General features: G+C 41.7%; 3 protein-coding genes across 3 annotated transcripts; all 3 read left to right on the top strand.

Annotated features, from left to right (window-relative positions):
* Positions 1 to 49: 49 nt before the first annotated feature.
* Positions 50 to 3568, top strand: rgs9bp (regulator of G protein signaling 9 binding protein). Its single transcript, XM_037456030.2, has 3 exons — positions 50 to 472; positions 1334 to 1640; positions 2439 to 3568. Exons 1-3 carry the CDS (start codon positions 377 to 379, stop codon positions 2813 to 2815), a joined length of 780 nt encoding a protein of 259 aa, XP_037311927.2. The 5' UTR covers positions 50 to 376; the 3' UTR covers positions 2816 to 3568.
* A 333-nt stretch (positions 3569 to 3901) lies between these two features.
* On the top strand, positions 3902 to 7652 carry mcur1 (mitochondrial calcium uniporter regulator 1). The gene is made up of 9 exons (XM_037456024.2): positions 3902 to 4278; positions 5004 to 5117; positions 5226 to 5329; positions 5866 to 5967; positions 6260 to 6301; positions 6427 to 6498; positions 6584 to 6637; positions 6886 to 7000; positions 7304 to 7652. Exons 1-9 carry the CDS (start codon positions 4002 to 4004, stop codon positions 7357 to 7359), a joined length of 936 nt encoding a protein of 311 aa, XP_037311921.2. The 5' UTR covers positions 3902 to 4001; the 3' UTR covers positions 7360 to 7652.
* A 3769-nt stretch (positions 7653 to 11421) lies between these two features.
* dph2 (diphthamide biosynthesis 2) lies at positions 11422 to 14229 on the top strand. Its single transcript, XM_037456001.2, has 7 exons — positions 11422 to 11560; positions 11966 to 12142; positions 12264 to 12376; positions 12519 to 12739; positions 12851 to 13540; positions 13751 to 13933; positions 14072 to 14229. The coding sequence occupies exons 2-7, from the start codon at positions 11993 to 11995 to the stop codon at positions 14197 to 14199; spliced, it is 1485 nt and encodes a 494-aa protein (XP_037311898.2). The 5' UTR covers positions 11422 to 11560; positions 11966 to 11992; the 3' UTR covers positions 14200 to 14229.
* The last annotated feature ends 26 nt before the right edge of the window (positions 14230 to 14255 follow it).

Below are 14255 nucleotides of genomic sequence, written 5' to 3' on the forward strand. Positions count from 1 at the left end.
AATGAGATTAGCTGTTCGTCTCGGTCTGAGTCAGTGGCAAGGAGGTCAATCACAGGATTAGCACCTTGCTCAGTAGTTGCATCGTTTTATTACTTTTTTTCTTTGTTACTTTCCCACTTTGGTACTTGGAGATATATATATATTTTTTCAAACCACCGAAGCAGGTTCAGTGGCCGCAATTGCGTTTTAGTCATTGGAGTGCAATTTTGCGAGGCATCTTGCGGCTCTGGGACTGAGTCGGTCTCAACCCTCAGCCACTGGATGAAGCATCTTCCAGGGGGAGAAGAGGAGTGGGGGCAGCCACAAAAGTGAAGGGCAGCTGGGCCAGAATCTCGCCTGCTGTGGCAGAGTCTGGGACTCTGGACAAGTCATCCTCATGCCACTTGTAAATAACAAAGTAGGGGATGATTGCACAGTTGGCACAGAGCAGGCGTTGGCTGATGGAAAGGCTCTGGTGGGTTCTTTGATAAAGGTAAGCTGCTTCATGTTCTTTTTCAGAATGTTAAGTGTTGTGGTTTAATACTGACATTTTTATAGAAGGGATTTGTATTTGTCCTCAGCAATTATTTTATCTTCACTACTGTCATTTTGCAGTTTTTTTTTTAATGTAATGACATCCAAGCTTAATTCCCCCCCCCACCCCCTGTGGCTAAAAAAGCACTCTCACTCTCATCTTTGTGACCGTTACAATATCTTATTATTCCACAGCCATTCTTGGCATTTTTATCTGTTATAAGCATGCATGTAGTTTTTACAATAATATTTGTTCTGTTTTTGGCACGTTTATTTTTTATTTTTATATTTATTTTATATTTGGTAATCCACAATCCTAAACCTGGCTCCACAATGATACTTACATGATGTGCAGTTGATATGTATTTTAGTAATTAGAGCTTTCACTTCCAGTTAGCATGTTGTGTATGATTTGCTGTGCTCGGAGTGTGCAAATGAGCCAATATGACCATACTTTTGTATGGTAAAAATATATGAAATAGCTAGTGGAACATTACAAAGGTTGGAGTCATGCACAAATACCGTATGGAAAGGCACAAAGGCCAATGAGAACATGCGGTAGAAAAATCTGAAGTATTAATATAGCGGATGTACTTGCTACTGTTGTATTCCCGCTCATCTCTCAGTGCTCTGAATGCACAAGGTTGTTTTGGCTTATCTACAAATAGATCAGTGATAATGAGATTAATTGTAATATGCCTTGGGGCAAATACAGAGATGGTCAGGTTGCAAGCAAACCGCTTCATGTTTTCCTTATTTGCCCCCGAGGCTTGCATGTGAAATAGCAGATTTGAATCATTATTTATTTTCCTCCTCACAGGTGGTGGCATGTTACCGGCAGCTAGCCTCGTGTGTCGGCGGGTGCACGGACAGTTTGCAGCTGCGCGATGAGTTGCGACAAACGCGCGAAAAAGCCCAAATGTTGGCCATGTCCATCTGCAGTCATTTGACCTCACATCTCCGAAACAGGAGCCTGCCCGAGGGGCAGCGTAAGGAGATGGAGCTCCTCTGGGTGGCCTTCTCCTCCAGCCTAGAGCTGCTCCATGTTGACATGTGCAAAGTTTTCTATGTGGCGGAAATCTTCTCTCTGGCCAACACGGATGCACTGGCAAAAACTGGCATACAAGGTAAATTATGACCCTACATTAAATTTAGGAGGCAATACAACAAACGCCAAAAGTTGGACAAGCATTCTTATATTTATAATAATTTCAGAGAGGAGTTGGGTCTGAATATGACTCTGAAATCATAAGTAGCAAAATGGACATTTGTGTTTAAATGTTGTAATGATTTGCCCACATAGTTTTATTGGTCAGATTTTTTGAGTATCAATTACAAGATTAAAAAAATGAGTTTGTACAAACTACTTGAATATGTGTCCTGATTATGCAAATCAAAATATAATAGAAAAATACAGAAAAACAGAAAAAGTTTGAGCTGGCATCTAGCTACTACTTTCCTTAGAAAACTACTGTTGACACTAAAACATTTTGACCCTTGTGGTTTGGATCACGAAATATGTCATAAATTAATTCCAAGCAGTCTTCAGATTATTGTGGAGGTAAAAACAACATATTAAGCATAAAAGTTTAGGAATTCTTTTTTTCTTTATATTGCCGTTGGCAGTGATATAATTTGTCTAAGAGTATGGCTTCATTATATGAGAGTCTGAGTAGGCCTGCACATACCCACAATGCCTGGAGCACAAGACAATGCCTCCATGCTAGCTGTTGAAACTAAAGAAAGTGCAGTGCGGCAACACAAAAGGTTGAGATCCACTGTTTAAGCCTACCCTCACTTATATACATGCTAGCAAATAATGGAAGCACTTAAATATTATAAACTTCATTGGGTAAACTTGTATTTACTGGCTGTCGGCCGCATTAGAACCAGTTAATGTTTGAGTCCTGTTTTTACCTGTGCAGGTGGAGGCAGTGAGGTGGTGGCCCGGGCACTCAGTCTGCCAGACCTGAACCAGACCCAGAGTCCATCCCTTCCTGCTGAGCTGGAGAGCCAGGAGCGCAGCACCATGGAGCGGGAGATCAGCCAAATCGACCGCATGATTGACGACATGGAGATGAAGGTGAACGTGATGCGCTGGATGGTGGAGCCGCGCGGGCCACAGCACGCAGACCCGCTCAGCAGCACCGACAGCTCCTCCCTGGCCCTGCTCTCCGTCGACGAGGAGCAGCCTGGACCCCGGCCTCTGTGCCAGCGCAGTCAAATCTTTGTGCTCTTATTGATGTCTGCTGTAGTTTTGGTGTCCGCCACTTTGTCTATCTGTATTGTCTTTTTCTCATGAGCAAAATTAACTAATCACATTTCGTGGATTGGTGATGTTCAGTAACACTGACAACAAAAAACCTACTTCAGGTACAGTAGTTTTCTCCTTCCATAGTCGCTCCAAAAAAAACTACATTTTTGTAATGGCAGCAAAATGATCTGAGTAAAATTTGAATCAATCAGGAGTTGGCCGTTTATTGCTATAAATCCAAAGCTAACATGTTCTTTGAACCGTCTTTGGTGAACAAAGTTCTTTGTTTTACCTTACCTAACTGTAAAAATGATTGAGTTTAGATCAGGGCCGGGTCTAGACAGGCATGTATGAGGGGGCAGCCACAAATCTTGAGGGGGCATTGTGCTCCAGCACCTAGTTTGAGGGGGCACAACATTTATTTGAGGGGGCCAGGCCCCCTCTTGCCCCTGCCTAGACCCGGCCCTGGTTTAGATTCCCCTCTGTTCTGTACAGTATACTCTCCTTTCCCTAAAATCCAGAAAGACACAGAAATTTTCATTGTATTCCTTGTTGCCATTGAGAAGACATAGGTGCTGATGCTTTGTAGTTAATATACTGTAATAAGCAGAATATTTACTTTCAAAGATTTCCAAGTTTTTTTGATTCAGTATTACTTCTACTTGTATAAAACCGTTGCAGTAGAGAATTCACAATGTACATGCATTGTAGAAGTATGAACTTTTTACTGCACCTTTGGTAATTCACCAAAGGTGCAGAGTATGCAAAGTAAGAAATGTACAGAATTTGAACGGCATTAAAGTACCCATTCTATTTTTTTGCTCAAGTTAGTTTTTTTCAACTTCAAGGTACAACACACTTATTTGAAATCATTGTTTTCTTGCGCCAAAGTTATGATTGAAAACAATAAGTGAAAAACTAAATAAAAAATAGATAAATGGATAATTGAGAGCTAATTGACAGTAATTGACTACTTTTTTTCGGACGGAGTTAAATATCTACAAGTCGATTTAACTTCTGCTGCCACCCCAATACGAAAACATACAAGTAACGCCATTTACCACACGCACCAGCTTTATTTTGAAGTGTGTAACAGGAAGTGGGAAAGTCAAGTGAATTTTAACATGACGGAACCAGGTGAAAAGTTTCAATGCGGCGGCGATAGAGAGCAGTGGTTTGCTCACTGTGTTAACAGCCGGAAGTACAGGCAGCTGGATTAGCACGAGCCTCCACCATGGAGCTAAAACAGTGTCCCTCGCGACTCAAACGTTTGGGTGTTAACCCCCCACAGAGGCGGGGTGACCTTTCTTTAAATCCAAAAAGAGTTTGCAGCTTTGTGACAACGACCGTTCCTCCAAACATGTCGGGCTTTTCAGCTGTCAACAAATCACCGTGTGTCCGCTGCGTCGTCTTTCCACCTTTGAGGAACTTTGACAAAGCGCTTTGGAGAGAGCGGCGAGCAGGATGGAGGATTAGGAATATTTCTACAGTGACACAGATGCCCACAAGAGGTAACTAGATCAGTTTGGTCTCTTTACCACAAATGTAAACGTAGCTAACCGTTAACGTCCACTCTGAACTTGCTCATAGGCGCCACTGTCAATGTCATTTATTTTTATTGGGGATTTTCTTATTTGAGTGTCAAAATAAAAGTCCTCCTGTCCATATAATTAACGGATCAATGGGAGCCGCTGATTGCACCAACTAAGAAACGTATTCAGTAACAAAGCCTGAATCTGTCATCCACACACTCTTCACATAACATGCCACATGACCTCCCATTATTTTCATGGTGTGTCACTAATACAGAGTGCCCTCTGTTGTGCTTTTGAAAGTGATTTTATTGATAGAGAACATCTATTTAAATTGTTTATATTGTTAAACTGTTAAAGCAGGGGAAAAGCTAAAAAAAGAGGTAGTATGGAAACAGTAGCAAGGAAAACATGACATTTAAACCCACCTGGAGTTTGTGTGTGTGTGTGTGTGTGTGTGTGTGTGTGTGTGTGTGTGTTAGTTCAGCACATTCGTTTTCTAAAGAGAAATGTGAAGCTTAGGCTGTACCCAATGATACAATTACTAATTCAAAATAATGTATAAACTATTATACATGAGCATTATCTAATTATTCTTTTTAAAGAACAAATCTGTCCTAAAAACAACAATTCTGCAATTTTCCTGTCAGGTTAATGCTCAAATTGTTGTAAAGTCATTTCCATTATCATATTGTTTATTTCAGAGCTGAGTACCTCTGTCAAAGCCGCCCAGTATCTGAAACCTGATGTACCAAAGTCTGACAGTGGGAAGCTGTTTTTTGATACCCATGCAGTTGTGCGGATTTTTGAGGAAAATGGTTTGGCTTCATTTGTAACTTTAAAACATCTCACAATATTACCCATACTCATCCAGAAAAAAGGCTCTTGACTTTTTGACCTCATGAATGCTCACTTTGGTCGAACAGGCTTCACGACTCTGCAAGCTGAGGTGATGGTTGAAGTGCTGGCGAGGATGACAAACTCCAACATGAACGTCATCTATAATGACATGGTAACCAAGGTGCAGCAGGTAAGACTGTAGGGGAGGTTTGTCTCTTTTACCTTTCCACCTGTTTGTTTCTGCACTGTGTATCACGGAATAAGCTGTGCCATTTTGTTTATCTTTAACAGTCTGTTTATTTTTAATATTTGAATATGTGCTTGTTCATTCAGTGCTACATAGTAGCAACGCCTGCATATAGGTTTTTTTATTCCCTCTCTTTTTAAATAACTGTATTGATACAGAATCAATATGTCACGCATTAAAATAAAATCTCTTTTTTATTGAAAACCTCCACTAAATTCCAGGAGTTTCCAAATGTGAAACTTTTGTGGAGAAATCCAAAGTTGAAATGATAAAAACTATTTTTTATTTTCATTATCTGAATAGGATGCAGTAAGGTTTGGGAATCTTTACCATTATTAGGAGGCCTGAAGGAGGAGAAAAGATTAGTGTAACTTGGTATTTCCACCATAGTGAGATTGTTACACTGTCCCTGTGGAATGTAGGCAGAGGAGACAAATAAAATAAAATTTAAGAAACAAATTGTTTGATTTTTTTTTCAGGAGATCATGTTGCAGCGCTTGATGTCTCAAATAGCATCGGTAAAGAAGGACATGGTAATCCTTGAGAAGAGCGAGTTCACTGCTTTACTGGCAGAGAATGATGTAAGTGGGTATATATCAGATGACTTAAGCCTTTTAAGGTAATTGTTACACTGTCCCTGTTAGTAAAGAATATATTAAAGTTGGACAATTGAATGGTCAAATTGATAATCTGAATTGAATAAAAATTATATAAAGCACCATGACAACAATTTGAAAAAATAAAATGAATCACTCCGGCTAATAAAGGAATGTAAGTTACTTTTGCATGAATCACTCTGTATACTGCACTATATTTGAATGTTTGTTATTCTTGTTTGCGAATAATGTTTGATATCTACCTTTTTTATTCCAGAAACTCAAGATCCAGCTATGTCAGATCATGGTCACACTGATTGTAAGTAGTCATTCTGATCCACTCAAATCACTTCATATCCAGGTTGGATTGTAGAAAGATTGGTTCATTTTAATTTGACACTTAGATATGACTTTTCTTTGTGTCTCTCCAATGTCACCTTGCAGGATGCCATGAATAAAGTTCGCTCTGACACTGTCATGGACATGAATTTGGAGAAAAGTCGTGCAAAAGAATTAGTAAGTGCTCAGTTGGACATCTGTGGAGGGTCTTTTTTCAACTTTCTATTTCTCTTCTAAATAAAACACTGTTTACAATTTTCAGAAAGTGGGACATGATAAGATGCTTCTGGAAAGGCGGGCTGAAATTCTGGAAATGGTTTGTTTATCTGCACTACTCCCTCCTTACACTTTCAATCTTTTGGTTATCCATACATAATGTACAATCTGGTAAGACAGTTATGATGCGTGTTATTTGGGATAAACATGTTTATACAATACACTAATGTGCAAAACATAGTAGACTTTAGTACACTAATGCTTTTGCAATGTCACGTATAATACCTACTAGATCTTTGGTCTGATCTTTGAAGTTTCCGTCTCATCTGGAATGCTCTTTTTTTACAGACTGCAGACCAAGATCGTCATTTAAGTCAGACCAACATGAAAATAGAAACCGAAGTGGCTGGTTTGAAAACCATGTTAGAATCTCACAAGCTGGACACTATAAAATACCTTGCAGGTAGGACATTGTGCATTGTTATGTGTAATCAGAGATTATAGCATTAAGAGCATGATCTGTCTAATAATTCAACTGTTCAGAGTCATTATTGCAAGGGGGAAGAAACAGCCTTTATGTGGGTTGATATAGGTACAATGATTTTATTCATATAAAACACATTCAATAGAATAAGGTGCTTCATCTAAGGCTTAATTTTCAAGGAAACTTAATTTTCAACTGGCGGGATAAAAATAAAGCAAGTTACTATGAGTTACTTAATCGAATAGAAGATTGATGATGACCTTTGCTCTCTTTCTCTTTTAGGTTCAGTCTTCACCTGTCTCACGGTGGTGTTGGGTTTCTATCGTATTTGGATGTAAACAGGACTATGATTATGAGTTTAAACTTTCAAATTCACTGAATCTAACAATAATTAGATACCAAATTAGTTTTATGTCCGATGGTTAGCATACATTGTTGCATTGTTATCTCAGAAGTAGAATCTATGAAATACAGGCTCTGCCAATATATCACTTGTGGAAGTTTTTGAAATGGTTAAATATAGACTCTTTCATTATTTTATACCCTCAGAAAGGATAACTGTACCATGGTTATTTTGGGGCTGCCAGAATGTATCTAACAAATATAATTAAAATGTTTAAGGAGTCCACAATTTTTTTTAAAAATATTTTTGAAACCAAAGTTACATTTAAAAGATGTACTTTATCAAGCTGTAAAGGGAAGATCAGGAAAAATGGGTTACAGTGACTCACAAGCACTTGCTATATTACCACAAATATTTAACTTGTATCTATTGATAGATTTTTGTAATGAGATAATTGTTGGTATGCATTGATGCAAGGTATTCTGGTCTTACAGAGGACATTTCAGAACCTCCTTTCCTTGTCTTGTCTTTAGTTTGAAGGACATTCTGTCTCCCAAACCCCCCCCCCCTCACCCAATTCCATTATTTCAAAATAAAAGCCTCAATGATTATCTGTACCTCAACCATAAAGCACAGAATTAAGCTGTTTTGGTAAAATACGAACTGCTCTTTCAAATACTAGTACAACTAGTACTTACTTCTTCTACTGCTATTACCACAATTACAACTATTACTAGTACTAAACCTTAAATTACTACAAAAATCATTTTTTTTATTTCACAACTTTTACTATTTCTGTATTTTTTGCAATTCTTTCAAATTAATTTCAGCTTTTCTCATTTCTGTATTTTCAGCAATTTTTAAATTTATTTCTATTCTTTCAGTAATGTTTAGAATTAATTTCAGCTTTTTTCATTTCTGTACTTTAAGCAACTTTCTGAAATTAATTTCAGCTTCATGCATTCCAACGCATTTTCAGCAGGAAATGCATTTTTTATCCTTTGTCATATAGTTGCTGTCACCAGTCTCACATTCCTCAAGGCTGTCACATGGACGTACGTGTCCAGTTATGGATGGTTAATATATGGAAGTAAATCTGTGCCATCGGGGGTTGAAATAAAAAGGTGATTGAATTTCTAGCACTGAATATTTATGCATTGAAATTATGTACCTGAATGTTTTTCAACATTAAAACACCGCAAAAAAATTCAACCTAAAAAAAACTGTTGAAATATTCAGCCGCAAAAGAAACGTCTCTCGGTTACGTATGTAACCTTCGTTCCCTGAAGGGAACGAGACGCTGCGTAAAGACGCTGTGGGAACGCCCCTGCGTGACCGCGTCATGAAGCACGTGTAAAAACTAGCCAATGGCGAGCTGGTACGTCATAGGCGGGACGCCGGACCAGGGCGCTATAAAGGGACCCGAAGGGCAGGACCATTCATCTCTGAAAGGCCGAATCGAGTACCACGGGCAGGCCGGGAGTATGGCAGAACGTTTACGCAGCGTCTCGTTCCCTTCAGGGAACGAAGGTTACATACCGAGAGACGTTCCCTCTCAGGGAACTCGAGCTGCGTAAAGACACTGTGGGAACCCTATACCCACTCTACCATACGAGCAAGTGACCGTGATGTGAAGTTTTAAAAACGCACACTCGACGAGAGCACCTGTGCTCAAGGCGAGGGTCAGTCCCCGACACGGAGGGCTTCTGCAGCCGCCATACCCCGATAGAATGGGCCCGGACAGCCGAGATGCGGGCTGACCGGCCGATTCATAAGCAAGTCTCATGGCCCTAACCATTCACTTGCTGCGGCTCTGTTATACGCCTGGTCCGACGCCCTCAGGAACGGAGGACAGGGTGCCACAAAGGAAGAGAGATGCCCAAAGGCAGACGGGAAGACCTGTGGGAAACATGGCAGGAACTCCAGTACTGAACCGACCGGGCAGTTAACTGGGTCCGCAGTTGTTCCTACAGCAGGTGGCACCATCTACCGGCATACGCCTTCCTAGTGGCGGGGCTCTGGAGTAGGAGGTGTCTCGACAGGGTGTCTGCCCCTTGGTTCAAGACGCCCGGGATATATGCCGCTGTTAACGAGCGGAGCTTCCCCATTGACCACAGGAGGATCTGGCGGGCTAGCTTGTTCAGCGGCCGAGAGCGCAGGCCTCCCTGATGGTTGATGTAGAAAACCACTGATGTGTTGTCTGTCCGGACAAGCACATGCTGGTCCGTCAGGGCTGGACGGAAGTGTTTCAGCGCCTGAAACACCGCCAGCATCTCCAGCTGGTTTATGTGCCAGGACTGGATATGATGCTGCCACAGCCCCGAGGCTGAGTGACCACTCATGATCGCACCCCAGCCCGTGAGGGAAGCGTCTGTCGTGAGGGTGACCCGACGACAGGAGAAGGACAAACCTCCCCCTTTGGTCTTTATGTTTTGTTATTTTCTACTATTTGTAAATATAACTTGTATAAAAGTAATCGAATGTGGAATGCACTTTGCAGTTAACACTCTCCTGTGAGATGATGACAGCATCATAACAGCTGTGTGGCGTTCAGGGTGTTGGTGTCCTTATGGAGCTCCTGGATGGAGAGATAGTATCCAAGCTGCCGGGGTCGCAGTGAGGTGGGGGACCAGGTGAGAGTCCCATCAGGGAGGCCGGTCCTCTGAGCCTGAGGATGGTCCGCAGGATACCGGGTCCATTAGGGTCCGGCATCTGGACGCCGGTGTAGCTGCACAGTCGGACCATCTGAGGGTAAACAGCAACACCACCCTCAGATCACCGATGCACATTGTGGTCATTTCTCACATCACATATTGCATATAAGTGGATTAAAAGTACATGTCATGCAATAAATGATACACTAACAAAAAAAACGCAGGATAATAAAACTGTTTGCATTTGGTTCAGTGTTGTTACTGAAGGAGATCTTACACATGCTGCTGGTATCAAACCCACGGACACACAGTCACCATTGATAGTCATATTATTAAATTGGCCCCTGACCTGATATTGCAACACCATTTTCTTTTCATTATTCATGAGAAAATGATCAGGTCCATCAGCTCCATCAGGTCCAAGTCCTTCCCTTATGTAGCTTCATATCGACCTGAGACTCACTGTCTCCTGTCCTAAACCACGAATCATTCCTCACCCAGTTACACAACATCACGCCCAGACTACTCTCTTTTTTTTGTGAAAGTAGACTCCACTCTATTCACAATATGTCCTCTTCAAGACAGTGTCACTTATAGTTCCTGCTACTTTATACCTCTACTACAATCCAAAGGAATATGTTGTACTTCTTACTCCACTGTATTTAATAGTTATTCAATTCATAATACACATTACTATTACTTAATTTATAGGCACTATTTATACATGTAGTATTTCTTCAATGTAGTATTACTACTTAAATGATCTCAGCTTGTTCCACTACTGGTCGTAGTTTGAGTGATCATGCAGGGTGTTGCTTTCACTGGACTAAAAGGAAACAGTAAGCAGCTACGACTCTTTGTATCTTTGATGAATTAAATATTTGTCTCTACTATGTCGCTTGGTCTTTATTTTACGCTACAAAGCGTCAACTTAATATACTATCAATACATTCTGTCACACGGTAGATAAACGATATGCTCTCGTGCCTCATGCAGCTCTTCTGTGTGTCACCTGCTGCAATCATGACGTCAATACATCTAATCTAGACACACAAGGAGCATCAAGTATTGGTTCAGGCAATCTTTAAGCCAGCTGCAGGTTTTGAAAATATCGTTTTAGCACTGGTATCAGGAAAACGCCTAACGATACTCATCCATAGTGGATAATTGTAAACATCAAAACATACTTTCTTGGGGCCCTAATTGAATTTAGGGGAAACACTTTGTATACCTTGTTTCAGAAATGTTTGAAAGAATTTGCGCTTTCAGCAACTTTCTGAAAATAATTTCAGCTTCATGCATTCCAACGCATTTTTTCGCAGGAAATGCATTTGCTAGTCATAATTAACGTTATGATAATTTTGTGTTGTGAATTCTGGCTCTTATTTTGAAAATTCCTGAACCGGAAGTGTTTGTCCTTGTGGACCCCGTTAGTGTTGCCTCTCACCGCCGGACACGTGTGTCGCTGTCAAATAAGCGTCCATCTGCCAGCAGCTACCCACAATATACTTCATTATAGGTTTACATGTCTGTGTGTTAAAGGTAAGTTGTTAAAGCTGATTAAGATGACTCTTTTTAACCAAAGACCAGTTAAGTTAGCGGCTAAGCTAGCGGGCGAACCCAAAGTAACGCCAAGTTAACGGATGCTTTGGGTAACATCTGATAGGATTTGTGTTGTTCCTTGAGAAAGAAGACACAATTGCCTCAACAATTTAGTTTAACATTGTTTTATCGAAATGTAACGTTACCAATATTGCTACTATGACCGGGTTGAGTAGCGTTTCTCTATTTCTGTTCAGAGGTTAACGTTATTTTCACCGGTAGAGAAAACCATTAAAGCTTCCGTTAGTATTATGTCTGTTTAAACAATTTTATGTCTGTTGAAACAACTTGATTTCTTCGTCTGCCACTGATACGATGCATGGTGGGTTCTTGTTTACATTACAGGCACGGCCCCATGTTTCTGATCCCACGATGAGTGACGCGTTCAGTAGCAGCTCGGAAAACGTGATTCAGCGCGTGGTAGACGTGACGGTGAAGACGGGCACACCTGTGGGAGAACTTGAAGAGTTATATCAAATCAGAAAGACTTGCGACTTCATCAATGAGCATCAATTTGAAAAGGTGAGGACTTGTGTTTTTGCTTTTACTCACGGAGCTGCATATTAACGCTGGTAAGGGTTCAACAGCTGAAGGTCGATCTCCTGCAGGAAGGCCAGATGTTTAAAATGGATTGTGTGCACAGGTTGCGCTGCAGTTTCCAGATGAGCTACTGGCGGATTCCGTTGCAGTAGCAGCGGAGATTGAGCGCAACAGTAATGCCAAGCCGTTCATTTTGGGAGATACATCCTACGGCAGGTAACTCACCATGCATGATGATATGACTTAGTACAGCGGCTTGTTTCACTTGAAAAATATCAGCTTTATTTGCTCTGTGAGTTTGAATCAAACTTTCTAAAAGTGAAATGCAATGATAAAGGTGCTTGATTCCCTTGAGCAGTTGCTGTGTGGACGAGGTGGCTGCAGAACACGTCGGAGCCAACTGCATCGTGCACTACGGCAGCGCTTGCCTCAGCCCTTCTAAGAGGCTGCCACTGATGTACGTCTTTGAGCGGAGGGCGTTGGATCTGGAGAAGTGCACCGCTGCCTTCAGAGACCTCCACCCAGACACCCAGAGTCACGTTGTCATCCTCTATGATGTCAACTATGTTCATGCTATAAGTAAGCTGTTCTACTTACCCGACGTGGGATAGGACGCGTTTATATTTACTCATGATCATGACCTTGAGTGAAGGTACAAAGACTGACTGAATACATGTTTTTATCTTTCAGATGATCTTCAGACTCTCCTGTTGCCAGATTATCCAAACGTTATCATTTCAGAACTAGTGGTCGAAGGAGAGCATTGTTACAGTCACGGTCGGACTAAAGGACAACACGACGACACCAGTCTGTCAGAGCGAGACGACGGCCAGGTTGTTTATCAGTTTGGAAGGCGGTTCTCCTTGAAAGGAGGTTTAAGCATCGCTGATTACAGAATGTTCTATGTAGGGCAAGAGGGAGCGACGCTGCGAAACTTCATGATGACATGGAATTGCTGCTCATTTTGTTCCTTTGACCCCATCAAAATGACAGCTAGGACGGAGTCAGTGAGTATCAACCGTGCTCTGATGAAGCGATATTACGCCATAGAACGGGCCAAAGATGCTAATGTGGTTGGCATCCTAGTTGGCACCCTCGGGGTGGCCGACTACCTCAGCATCATCCAGCAGTTGAAGGAGACCATCCGAGGAGCTGGCAAGAAGAGCTACGTGTTTGCCATGGGGAAGCTGAACGTGCCCAAACTAGCGAACTTTCTGGAAATTGACATTTTTGTGTTAATTGCGTGTCCCGAGAACTCCCTACTGGACTCGAGTGAGTTCTACAAACCTGTAGTAACGCCTTTTGAGATGGAGGTAGCCTGCAACAAGAAGAGGGAGTGGTCAGAGGAATACGTCACAGACTTTCGACATCTCCTGCCAGGTTAGACCGGTGTGTGTGTGTGTGTGTGTGTGTGTGTGTGTGTGTGTGTGTGTGTGTGTGTGTGTGTGTGTGTGTGTGTGTGTGTGTGTGTGTGTGTGTGTGTGTGTGTGTGTGTGTGTGTGTGTGTGTGTGTGTGTGTGTGTGTGTGTGTGTAACGCCATAGAAGTATCTTTCAACATTAAATGAACTCTTATGTCAAACTTTGACCAGGTGGACAAAGCCATGTTCCTCTGGCCGATCGGCAGGAGGACGACGATGAGACGGACATGTCTTTAATCACGGGAGCTTTGCGAAGCCAGAATCTGTTGAGCAGTGAGCCTGAGGTGTCTTCATTCGGCTCCTCCGTGGTCCTAAGGAACCAGGCGCTGACTGTCGCCAACACAAACTCAGCTGGTATGAGACGCTCTAAGTTGTACTGCACATAAGACACTGTTCAAATGAATTCCATGCAGCTTTACGTTTTATTGTAGAATGCTTCGCACATACAATCATTTTCAAATGAAACAAACACGTTACGTTTTCTCTTTTCAGCGTCTTTTCTGTCTGAACGAAGCTGGCGTGGCTTAGAGGAGAAGTTGGGAGAGACGCCTGTGGTGAAGGCAGTAGAGGGCAGGAGAGGAATAGCTATTGCCTATGAAGAGGAAGGGACGTCTCCGTGACATTTAGCTGACAGCCACGAGGATATAACTGATTTTTTTAGTCATATCTGCTGGCA

This window comes from Pungitius pungitius, chromosome 19, assembly GCF_949316345.1.
Source record: "Pungitius pungitius chromosome 19, fPunPun2.1, whole genome shotgun sequence".
NCBI lineage: Eukaryota > Metazoa > Chordata > Actinopteri > Perciformes > Gasterosteidae > Pungitius > Pungitius pungitius.

Excerpts from the sequence above, each read along its gene's own strand:
- rgs9bp (XM_037456030.2), top strand. The coding sequence starts at position 377 with ATGCCACTTGTAAATAACAAAGTAGGGGATGATTGCACAGTTGGCACA. Across the intron at positions 473-1,333 it reads TGGTGGGTTCTTTGATAAAG|GTGGTGGCATGTTACCGGCA; the intron begins GTAAGCTGCTTC and ends TCCTCCTCACAG. Across the intron at positions 1,641-2,438 it reads GGCAAAAACTGGCATACAAG|GTGGAGGCAGTGAGGTGGTG; the intron begins GTAAATTATGAC and ends TTACCTGTGCAG.
- mcur1 (XM_037456024.2), top strand. The coding sequence starts at position 4,002 with ATGGAGCTAAAACAGTGTCCCTCGCGACTCAAACGTTTGGGTGTTAAC. Across the intron at positions 5,330-5,865 it reads TGGTAACCAAGGTGCAGCAG|GAGATCATGTTGCAGCGCTT; the intron begins GTAAGACTGTAG and ends TTTTTTTTTCAG. Across the intron at positions 7,001-7,303 it reads CACTATAAAATACCTTGCAG|GTTCAGTCTTCACCTGTCTC; the intron begins GTAGGACATTGT and ends TTTCTCTTTTAG.
- dph2 (XM_037456001.2), top strand. The coding sequence starts at position 11,993 with ATGAGTGACGCGTTCAGTAGCAGCTCGGAAAACGTGATTCAGCGCGTG. Across the intron at positions 12,377-12,518 it reads GGAGATACATCCTACGGCAG|TTGCTGTGTGGACGAGGTGG; the intron begins GTAACTCACCAT and ends TCCCTTGAGCAG. Across the intron at positions 13,541-13,750 it reads CTTTCGACATCTCCTGCCAG|GTGGACAAAGCCATGTTCCT; the intron begins GTTAGACCGGTG and ends AACTTTGACCAG.